This window comes from Phyllobates terribilis, unplaced genomic scaffold, assembly GCF_046119375.1.
Source record: "Phyllobates terribilis strain yellow unplaced genomic scaffold, ASM4611937v1 Scaffold_3__8_contigs__length_932513732, whole genome shotgun sequence".
NCBI classification, from domain to species: Eukaryota; Metazoa; Chordata; class Amphibia; order Anura; family Dendrobatidae; genus Phyllobates; species Phyllobates terribilis.
Window position 1 is genome coordinate 61,338,817 of NW_027362763.1, and position 12,012 is coordinate 61,350,828.

At 43.2% G+C, this 12,012-nt stretch overlaps 1 protein-coding gene across 1 annotated transcript in view; it reads right to left on the minus strand.

Moving 5' to 3' along the window:
• Nucleotides 1–4,984: 4,984 nt before the first annotated feature.
• Nucleotides 4,985–12,012, minus strand: part of SLC25A27 (solute carrier family 25 member 27) — a 29,039-nt gene continuing 22,011 nt past the window's right edge. The window contains exons 8-10 of the mRNA XM_073673920.1: nucleotides 9,126–9,228; nucleotides 8,094–8,178; nucleotides 4,985–5,563 (exon numbers count right to left, since the gene is read on the minus strand). Coding sequence (XP_073530021.1) covers nucleotides 8,107–8,178; nucleotides 9,126–9,228 — 175 coding nt within the window. The 3' untranslated portion in view covers nucleotides 4,985–5,563; nucleotides 8,094–8,106. The remainder of the gene's footprint in view (nucleotides 5,564–8,093; nucleotides 8,179–9,125; nucleotides 9,229–12,012) is intronic.

Consider the following 12,012-nt stretch of genomic DNA (forward strand, 5'->3'; position numbering starts at 1 on the left):
CCAGGCCCTGATGCAGTTTATGTTAAAACTGTCTCAAATTAAGACAATTGTGTTGTCCATAGCAACTAATCACAGCTGCGATTTCATTTTATTAAAAGCACGTGGGACATGAAAGCTGCGCTGTGATTGGCTGCACTTGCTATGGACAACATTAACTGTCGCAAATGAAGACAATTGTGTTGTCCATAGCAACCAATCACAGCAGGGCTTTCATTTTATTTAAAGCACTTAGGACATGAAAGCTGCCCTGTGATTGGTTGCACTTGCTATGGACAACATTAACTGTCGCAAATAAAGACAATTGTGTTGTCCATAGCAGCCAATCAAAGCAGGGTTTTCAGTTTATTAAAAGCACTTGTGACATGAAAGCTGCGCAGTGATTGGTTGCTATGGACAACATTAACTCTGACCCTAGTAACCAAAGCCTAGAGGGAACTACCCTACCCAGGATTCAACCTGTGCTTGTACAGATGTATGCACTGTGTGTATGAACTGGGCTCAGGTGCTGACAGCTCCATACAGGGAGCACACTCTAGATGCTGAGATCAGAGCTAGCTCTGATCCCAGCAGTTTAACCTTTTAGATGCTGCAGTCAATACTGAACAGCAGCATCTAAGAGGTTGCAAATGAGGGAGGTGTCCATTAGCCACTTGCAATATAATTGCAGGATCCAATTGCATTTTCATAGCATAGAAGGACAGACGGAAGGCCCCAATGGCTGCCATGTTTGTAGAACTACAAAGTCCAGCCCATACTACATCTACAGTATGGACGTGTAATGTACAGGTTCAAGTTCCCTAGAAAGACCTATAGACAATGTAAAAAAAATAAAAATTATAAAGTGAAAAAAAAGTTTATGTAACACCCACTAACCCCCTTTTCTAAAAAAAAACCAAATAAAAAATAACATATTTGGTATCGGGCGTGCGCAATGCTCCGATCTCATAATATTTATCCTATACAGTGACTGCCGAAAAGAGGAAAAAAAATAAAAATGGCAGAATCGATCAGTTTTTATCTTTTGTATAATTTTATTTTCAAACAGAATAAAACAAAAGATCAGAAAGTCATATGGAGCTCAAAATGGCGACCTCAAAAACAATAGTTTAAACAACTAAAAAATAAGACTCACACAACGCCATTGATCGAAAAAATAGAAAAGTTAGAGGTCTTGGAAGGTGAAGAGGAAAAATCATCCAAGGGCCTGCAGCAACCTGGCCCTGCTGGTGACCTCAAGGGCTTGTTCACACTTAGCCTTTTTATATGCGTCTTTTAAGTGTTTTTTTTTTCATGCGGAAAAAAATAAAAGTTTTTTAATAGCAAAATAAATTCGGTTTCTAAATTGTCATTTACATGATGCTTTTTTTTTCTTTGCATTTTTTTCACCTGTGATTTTTAGCACCATATTTTTGTGTCTTCGTTTTTCTTCTTCTTCCCAGAGCCAGAACTCCTTTTATTTTTCTGTCCACATAGATGTATGAGGGCTTGTTTTTCACAGGACTAGTTGTACTTTTGAATAACACCATTCATTTTACTACATAGTGTACTGGAAAGCAGGAAAAAAAATCCCAAGTGAAGTGAAATTCTGAAAAAAAATGCAATTCTGACATTGTTTTTGGAAATTGTTTTTACGGTGTACATCTTATGGTAAAAATGACCTAGTGTATAATTCTAATCATCTGTACGATTATGACGATACCAAACATAACAATTTTTTTTATTATGCTAGTGGTGAAAAAATAGATCAGAACTTTGTAAAAAAAAAACGAAAAAAAATTTTTGGGGGGGCTGTGCCATCATATTCCGAGACCTGTAACGTTTTCATTTTTTGGTCAATGGAGCTGTGTGCGGCTTATTTTTTGTGGGACGAAACAACACTTTTATTGATATCATTTTGGGATGGATATGACATTTTGATCGCTTGTTAGAGCATTTTTTGTGGTATTGCAGATACCAAAAAACAGTAATTTTGACGTTCTTGAATTTTTTTCATTTATGGTGTTTACCATAATTGTTATATTTTGACAAGATTGGACTTTCCAGAACACGGTGATACCATATATGTGTATTTTTTTATCTTTAATGGGGGGGAAAAGTGGGTGATTTAAACTATGGTTGTTTTTTTTTACTTTTTTCAAATTTTGTAAAACTTTTTACATTTCTCACTGCATTTGTTAGTCCCCTTAGGGGACTTGATCATGCGATCATCTGATCTCTTGTGCTATGTACAGCAATACCACAGTACTGTCGCTCAATTATAGTAAAAATCACGGTGTCCTTTGAAGCTCGGCCACAGGCAGGATTTCAATGGAGCTCTGTAATGACAAGCATGGAGGTCTTCAGCAGACCTCCGGCTGTCATAGCAAGCCATCGGTGACCCACGATCACATCATGGTCACACCAATGGGCGCATGTTATAATGCTCTACCATGCCGGCACGATGATAGTGTCGCTGTCAAGAGTTTGACAACGGTATTAAACAGATTAACAATCACGGGTGGCGCTTCACAACAACTGCAGTTGTTAGAGGCCGGTCCTGGCTGTAATACACAGCCATTACCTCCTGGGTATGGGGCGGGCTCACCACATGAGCTTCCTCCATACACCTGCTACCGACTTGCAGCGTAAAGGGTTAAACAATGCCGCATGTCAATTCTTCCAAAGTCCTTACTGCATTTTTCCTTGTTGATCTCAAAATGGCTTAGTGCCAAAAAACACACACACACAAAAAAAAAAAAAAAAATCACCAAAGAAACATGCGGAATTTATGCTAGTTTTTTGACCATGAGTTTTTCATGCCGGAATAAAAAAAAGCCTAAAAAAATGTGTGACCATAAAATTATAATAGTTCATAACAAGTTAGCACACGTGTTGTACCTCACATATGTTCTTCATCCCACCTTTCTTAGTGACTGTTTTTCAGAGTAGGTCCTCCTTATATGTAACCCAAATCCATCAGTCCTTTTAGGCTGTGTGCACATGGTGCGTTTTTTATGTGTTTTTGATGCAGTAAATCCATGCGAAATTGGCCCCAAAAACGCATTGCAAACCTTATCCCAGCATTTTCTATGAGATTTTGCAAGATCTGTGCACATGATCAGGATGTTTCCTTACAGAATTTCATGTAAGTTATAAGAAGCACCATGCCCATTCTTTGTGCGTTTTTGCATGCATTATTCCTATACGATGCATTGGAAAAAACGCATGGCAAATCCGCAGACAAAAAAGCATGAAAACGGATCAAAAATGCTGCGGATTTTCCGCTGCGTTTCTGCTGCCAAGAGGTGCAGAACCTTGCAGATAAGTGCTGCAGAAATTTCTGCAAGCAAATCCTGCACAAAACTTTAGGCCATAGTCACACGTTCAGTTTATGGAAGCCAAAATCAGGAGTGGGTGATAAATACAGAAGTGGTGACGTGTTTCTATTATACTTTTCCTCTGATTGTTCCACTCCTGATTTTAGCTTACAAATACTGATGTAAAATACTGACCAAATACTGAATGTGTGAACGTGGCCTTTTGGTCCATTCAGATATCCATGCTTTTCACGGAGAGAACACCCACACCTATTATACTCTATGAGCATCTTCATGTGTCTGTTTTATTTTTGCAGACCGATTGTCCACAGAACCATGTCCATTTTTAACCCGATTTGTGGAGTCCATGGAAGAAGGAAAAAAAACATTTTTTTTATTTTTGCATACAAGAAAAACAAATGCCACACTGATGATAAAAGCGGACACAGATCAAAAACGGATGAAAATCAGACCCGTAACAGTGATGAAACGGTCTGTTCTCGTACTCAGAAAGAAAAAAATAATGAAAGTTTAAACGAGGCCTATCGGCTAGGGCTAGACTTTGGTCGGGTGGTGTGAAGGTCACATGCTAGGGTTATACTGTGACTTTAGATGCAGAATATGGAGTCTCGGACAGTACTGAGTTCAGCTTGACCGACAATTATTCTAGAATTCCCAAATTCTTCAACAGTGTAAAACCACAAAGTTAAAGGACCATACTCAAATTATTGATCGTATCAGATGGGAGAAATTTATGAAGGATTTTGTTCCTGAAAAAAAAAAAGGTTTTGCAATTTTTCTCTTCTATAAATATTTTATTATGAGGTTTAGAGCCTCCACTGCCTTGTAAAAATTCCATATTTTACATCAGAAATTGTCAAATTAAAGCCGGGTCTCTGGCTTACAGACAAAGATCTGATTTATTTATTCGGAGACGTGCATTTCTTTAAAGGGGTTGTCCACGAAATTCTGCAAGCGCTGTGAGGCCTCTCTGAGACCAAGCAGTCGTGTGACCACAAGTATGTGATATGCGTACTTTCAGCCACAATAAGACTTCACTTCATTAGCAGTGAGCATGGCCACACATGTCTAGTTGGAATGTGACCGGAAGTACACGTCACATACCTGAGGTCACATGACCGCTCTTCCGCCGCCGGCATTGGAGAATCCACCGTACACAATGGGAGGATGCCCAAGTCTGCAGTCACAGAGTGAAGGGGTTGTTCAGGTTTTTCACGAAAATCTGCGTTCAAACCCTAGCGTATGAATTATTGCAACAGCCTAATTTTAAACTGCACCAAATTGATCAAAATACCTGGAGGTGGTTAATAAACCTGGAGCAACTTTAGACTCTCTAGTCCACATTTATACTATTTTGTTAGCTTATTTAGGTCCACACTTACAACAGATTTTGGTGCACTGTGGCATGATTTAGGCTACACCACTTTCCAATAAACAATGTGTGTAGAGTCTTTTGGTGTAAGTCTGCTCAAAGAAATGTCAGAAGAAAAAAAAGACTTTCTTTTATAAAACCACTTCTTGGGTCATACAGTATATTCTGTATTTTGAGCATTTTTATTCACTGGTTTTTTTTTGTTGTTTTTTTTTAAAAAACAAACGCTGGATGGAAGAAAAAATAATATAAATAAAAAAATTCATGTCACTTCTTTAAAGCTGATCCTGATGGAAAACGCTCCAAATTAGGCTAGAAAAGACACTTCAGGCAAAAAAAAAAAAAAAAAACTCCTCCAAAAACTCTGTATACAAGACTCATTTCCTAAGACGATTTCCACTAGCAAACTCGTTTTTGACCACCTTAAAAAAAAAACTGTGTGCACATATCCTAAAGAATAGAGCCTACCTTCATTGTGCCGACACATTCCAGGTCTCCCCTCTCTATATATACACAGAAACCCCATTCTCTGTTATCAGCCATTTCAGGCAAATTATCAAATACCCGAAGCAACATGAAGATCAGACCACTCGCACCCTAACACTGCTCTGCCTTATTTCGCTGCAGACCTCAAGTTTGGTGACCCTTTAAAACTCCATAATTGAATCAAAAATAAAAAAATCACAATAAAAAAAAAGGTAACAATTATGCCCTCATAGAATAATTTGAGTTTTTTATATGTAAAAATAATTTAATATTTTGTAGCAAATCAGTAGCAGGAAATTTGTCTTTTCTTTCTGTCTCTGTGGCGTCACATAGTGAGAGCAGTACGGCACGGCTTCGGGTTTGGGATTTTCACTCCGGGACTTCATCTCTGTAAGAAACAACATAAAAGCGCAAGTAAATAATGGAGCGTATAACAAATAGTTCTACAGCAAAAGGTATTCAGGAAATTGATCGGAATAATCCGCAATAAACCAGCTGAGATTCTCCTGTAAAATCCATGTTTGCCTTTTCTGAACATTGCCTTATTTTTCTAGATCCGTTATCTAACAAGAGCAAAATAAAAAAAAAAATGAACCCCTTAATGACATCACAAGTCACATGCAGGGTGTATAAGAGCCTGCTCTATACTGGGCAGACGCTGGCTGTGATGCACAGACAACATCGACCTCTAACAGCAGTGACCGGAGACACTTCCAATCGCCGCACTTTAACCTTTCAAACGTCGCTATAAATCACTGACGGCAGCATTTAAAAGGCTCCTGTACCGTAGCACACGCACCGGCTACCATCGCCCCCCCCCCTCCCCAGTGATCATGGGCAGCCAGTGGGTCACCATGGCAGCTGTGGTTCAATTGAGGACCCAAATGGCTGCCAACCAGGGCCGGAGTCAGCACCCGGCGCACCCAGGCAAGTGCCGGGGCCCTGGACCATCAGGGGGGCCCACTCGTTGTCGGGGCCCAGGCCGCTTCCCCGGCATGTGTGCAGCCAGGACAGATGGCGCTGCTTGATTGCCAGCACTTCACCAGACATGGCCGCGTGCAGTGCGCTATGTTTGGTAGTAACGATACGGCAGGCGCGATACTGCGCCTTTAATTTTGCTTGTGTGTCACTCCTGCCGCGTCATTGCTAGCAGACACAGCCGCACAGCGCACTGCCATGTCTGAAGTGCCGGCAATCAAACACCGCCGGAGGTCCTGCACAGATGCGGGGCAGCAGCCCAGGCCCCGACGGAGAGTGGGCCCTCCTGATGGTCCAGGGCCCCATGTCTGTGACACGCCGGCAGCCCTGCACAGCTACATGGCAGAGGAGCTGGGCTGGAGACAGGACCGGGGACAGATGAGCGAGCTTCCCCAATCCCCACATTAAAAATATTTCTAATGTGTCAGCATGTGCATGTATGATGTGCATATCTGTGCATGTGTGTGTGCGCGCATGTGTGCATATCTGTGCATGTGTGTGTGCGCGCATGTGTGCATATCTGTGCATGTGTGTGTGCGCGCATGTGTGCATATCTGTGCATGTGTGTGTGCGCGCATGTGTGCATATCTGTGCGCGCATGTGTGCATATCTGTGCGCGCATGTGTGTGTGCGCATATCTGTGCATGTGTGTGTGCGCGCATGTGTGCATATCTGTGCATGTGTGTGTGCGCGCATGTGTGCATATCTGTGCATGTGTGTGTGCGCGCATGTGTGCATATCTGTGCATGTGTGTGTGCGCATGTGTGCATATCTGTGCATGTGTGTGTGCGCATGTGTGCATATCTGTGCATGTGTGTGCATATCTGTGCATGTGTGTGTGCGCATGTGCATATCTGTGCATGTGTGTGTGTGCATGTGTGCATATCTGTGCATGTGTGTGTGTGCATTTGTGCATATCTGTGCATGTGTGTGTGTGCATGTGTGCATATCTGTGCATGTGTGTGTGTGCATTTGTGCATATCTGTGCATGTGTGTGTGCGCGCATGTGCATATCTGTGCATGTGTGTGTGCGCATGTGTGCATATCTGTGCATGTGTGTGTGCGCATGTGTGCATATCTGTGCATGTGTGTGTGCATATCTGTGCATGTGTGTGTGTGCATTTGTGCATATCTGTGCATGTGTGTGTGTGCATGTGTGCATATCTGTGCATATTTGTGTACCATGTGCATGTGCGTGCGCCTGTCTGCGTACCGTGCGCGCATGTCTGCGTACCGTGCGCGCGCGCATGTCTCCATATGTGAAGGATGAGGGGGCAGGCTGGGCCCTGTGTTGTATACTTATATTTCTCTGCCGTATCTGTGCATCATGAATGGTGGGATGTGTTAAAGGGGCCACTGAGACTCTTTCGCCCGGGGCCCACGAAAACCTGGAGACGGCCCTGATGCCAACTTTATTTTCCAGTGAAGCGGAGCCTCAGAAAAGAGAAGAATTAACTGGGTAGAAAGGGAAAATGAGCAATTGTAAGTACACAGTGCCGTATAATATGATGCTTGTAATATATTACGGCCTCCTGCTTTAGCCCGATGGTCCAACTATCCACCCTTGTAAAGTGAGAAGATGGGCAGCTGAAAGGTAATGACAGCAGGAAGAGAGAAGGCGGATGGACCTGGTGAAAGCGAGTCGTTCCGACATTGTTTTTTTTTTTTTCTGCGGGAGGAGCTGTGTTTCTTATTAGTACCATTTTGAAGACCACTCAACTTTCAAATCTCATTATTCCATATTTTTTAGGGGGTGCAAAGAAGCAGAATAACAGGGAATCGGCTACCGGATCCTGTTTAGTTGTATTTTATTTTGAAATTTTATATTTTTAAAATAATTGTTTAATACTTTTTTCATTTGACATTTTTAGTTAGTCCCTTATTTTTCTAGTTTTCTACATTTGGAGCAGATTTATGAATCCTCCAGCACAATGACTTACCCCACGATGAGAATCAAAATGAACTCACTCCCACAATTCTCCTGATCTGCTCGTAAGTCAGCCAGAAAACCAGCGACCAGGGGGCCTGCAAAATGCACCAAGCAACACCACGTCCGTAAAGAGCACAGCTCATCTCATGTTCTTACGGTACACTGTTTTTATACTATTGGAGTACCCCTTTAATTCAAGTCACTCAAGTAGCAGTTCAAACCTAAGAAATATATATACTGTATAATAAAAAAAAATGATGATATATTTTTCTTATACAGTATATTATATATATATATATATATATATATTATACAGTATATTATATTTTTTATACAGTATATATTTTCATAGTGTCTTTAATAGTAGGCACACATTTCAGGTAGCCCACTATTAAAGAGTATGAATATTCACTACTCCCCAATCCCATGGGCGTGGGGAGTAGTGAATATTCATGTTCTTTAATATATAAATATATATACACAGTACAGACCAAAAGTTTGGACACACCTCATTTAAAGATTTTTCTGTATTTTCATGACTATGAAAATTGTACATTCACACTGAAGGCATCAAAACTATGAATTAACACATGTGGAATTATATACTTAACAAAAAAGTGTGAAACAACTGAAAATATGTCTTATATTCTAGGTTCTTCAAAGTAGCCACCTTTTGCTTTGATGACTGCTTTGCACACTCTTGGCATTCTCTTGATGAGCTTCAAGAGGTAGTCTGTACTGTATATATACACACACACACCAGGATGGGGGATACAGATACAGAATTGGGGACATTACCCCTATAAGCCTGTCAGCAGTAGACCCCCTCCCCCATAACAGAGCATCATGACCACATTTTTTATTCATTTTTTTTCTATTTACCTCCTCTAAAACATAGGTTCGCCTTATGGTCCGGTGCATCTTAATGGTTCAAAAAATACGGTATATATTATTTTATTACTCCATAGTATATATATTAACAAGAAAGAAATCTTGAAAATACAGTGATTAAAATGGCAAATATTCATTAGGGAGACGTTACCATTCTCATCCATGTGGGAATAAAGCCCTTATAGAGGGACAGGAAGCCTTCACCGCGCACAGCTTGAACAAAGCAATCTGTAGAAGACTTGTACAATATCCCCCTGTAAAATATAGAGAGACCACACATTGCACACGCAGTAGGACAGCACCAGCACCCTACAAGGCTGGACAAAGAATATAAAAAAGGTATTTCAAATTAAATAAAAAAATTTTTTTATATATATATATATATATATATATATATATATATATATATATATATATATATATATATATATATATATATATATATATATATATATATATACATACATATATATATATATATATATATATATATATATATATACACACACACACACAGTTATGCCCATATATATTTGGAAAGAGACAACATTTTTCTAATTTTGGTTCTAGACATTACCACAATGAATTTTAAACAAAACAATTCAGATGCAGTTGAAGTTCAGACTTTCAGCTTTCATTTGAGGGTATCCACAATAAAATTGGATGAAGGGTTTAGGAGTTTCAGCTCCTTAACATGTGCCACCCTGTCTAGAACCAAAATTAGAAAAATGTTGTCTCTGTCCAAATATATATGGACCTAACTGTGTGTGTGTGTGTGTGTGTATGTATATATCACACACACACACACACACACACACACACACACACACTGTGTTCCAAATTATTATACAAATAATATTCTCAGATTTTCCCAAATTACCTATATGAATTGCAGTCATTGTAATTTTCCAGTCAAATAACTATTAGAGTACAATTGAAAGGTTTTTGTACAAACTGCCTGTGATAACAGTATATTTTTAAAAAAATAAAAAACTCAAACTGCACTCAAAATGCATGTTCCAAATTATTATGCACAGCAGAGTTTTCAACCTTTTCATTTTAATAAAAAAAGGTCATTTTTGAAATTATAAGCATTAGCAGGTTATTACAAACTAAAATCAAACAGTTTTTAACTCAACTTTATTCTAGGTGATGTTTGTAACGGGTCTGGGAGGCGGAACCTCTGAGCAACTTATACAAGGGGGCAATCCTTGTAAGGAAGCGGGTGGCGACCAGGGAAGACAGGCAGGCGGTCACAGCAGGTGACCGGGACAGTCTCTGGGTAAACGGGCAGGAGGTCACAGCAAGTGACCGGGACAGTCTCTGGGTAAACGGGCAGGAGGTCACAGCAAGTGCCCGGGGCAGTCTCTGGGTAAACGGGCAGGAGGTCACGGCAAGTGACCGGGGCAGTCTCTGGGTAAACGGGCAGGAGGTCACGGCAAGTGACCGGGGCAGTCTCTGGGTAAACGGGCAGGAGGTCACGGCAAGTGACCGGGGCAGTCTCTGGGTAAACGGGCAGGAGGTCACGGCAAGTGACCGGGGCAGTCTCTGGGTAAACGGGCAGGTACGACCTGTGACGGCTGAGCCTCCAGGTAGGCTAGCAGGCAGATGGCAGATGAGTGCTCCCAGGTGAGCAGGCGAGAGTCTCAGGATAAGCAGGTGGTCACAGCATGTGACGGCGGAGCCTCCAGGTAGGCTAACAGGCAGGTAGCAGATGAGCGCTCCCAGGTGAGCGGGCAAGAGTCTCTGGACTGGCAGGTGGTCACAGCACGTGACGGCGGAGCCTCTAGGTAGGCTAACAGGCAGGTAGCAGATGAGCGCTCCCAGGTGAGCGGGCAAGAGTCTCTGGACTGGCAGGTGGTCACAGCACGTGACGGCGGAGCCTCTAGGTAGGCTAACAGGCAGGTAGCAGATGAGCGCTCCCAGGTGAGTGGGCAAAAGTCTCTGGACTGGCAGGTGGTCCCAGCACGTGACGGCGGAGCCTCCAGGTAGGCTATCAGGCAGGTAGCAGGTGAGCGCTCCCAGGTGAGTGGGCAAAAGTCTCTGGACTGGCAGGTGGTCCCAGCACGTGACGGCGGAGCCTCCAGGTAGGCTATCAGGCAGGTAGCAGGTGAGCGCTCCCAGGTGAGCGGGCAAGAGTCTCTGGACTGGCAGGTGGTCCCAGCACGTGACGGCGGAGCCTCCAGGTAGGCTATCAGGCAGGTAGCAGGTGAGCGGGCAAGAGTCTCTGGACTGGCAGGTGGTCACAGCACGTGACGGCGGAGCCTCCAGGTAGGCTATCAGGCAGATAGCAGGTGAGCGCTCCCAGGTGAGCGGGCAAGCTGGTCCATAGACAGACTGACAGGTGTCGGAAGGCAGACCGTCGGACCTCAGGCTAGCAAGCAGGAAAGCGGATGACAGGCAGGAATCAGGCAGCAAACTGGCAGGAGACTGGCAGCAAACTGGCAGGAGACTGGCAGGTAACTGGCAGGAGACTGGCAGGTAACTGGCAGGAGACTGGCAGGTAACTGGCAGGAGACTGGCAGGTAACTGGCAGGAGACTGGCAGGTAACTGGCAACGGGACCTGAGGGCTGAAGCAGAGTAGTGAACAGTGCAACAACATTGCTCGGGCACCTCCATTTTGGAGGAGGTGCCTTATATATGGAGGGATCCTCCGGCCATTGGCCGGGGACTCCTTAGGGCGACGCGCGCGGCCCCTTTAAGAGAGGGGGAGCGCGCGCGCGCCCTAAGCACAGTGACCGGGGGAGAGCGGGCGCTGCAAGCAGAGCGGGAGGAAGCCGCCGGGCACGGAGCAGAGAGGTGAGGGGAACAGCGTTCCTGCCTAGCAGGAGGCAGGGACGCCGACGCTACAGTACCCCCCCCTTTAGGCCCCCCCTTTTTTAGGCCAGACAAAAATTTAGCAAGGATGAGAGGGGCATGGATGTTCTCCCGGGGCTCCCATGTTCTCTCCTCAGGACCAAACCCCTTCCAATCCACTAGAAAAAAGGTCTTTCCTCTTACCCTTTTGGTGGCCAGAATGTTCTCTACCTCAAACTCG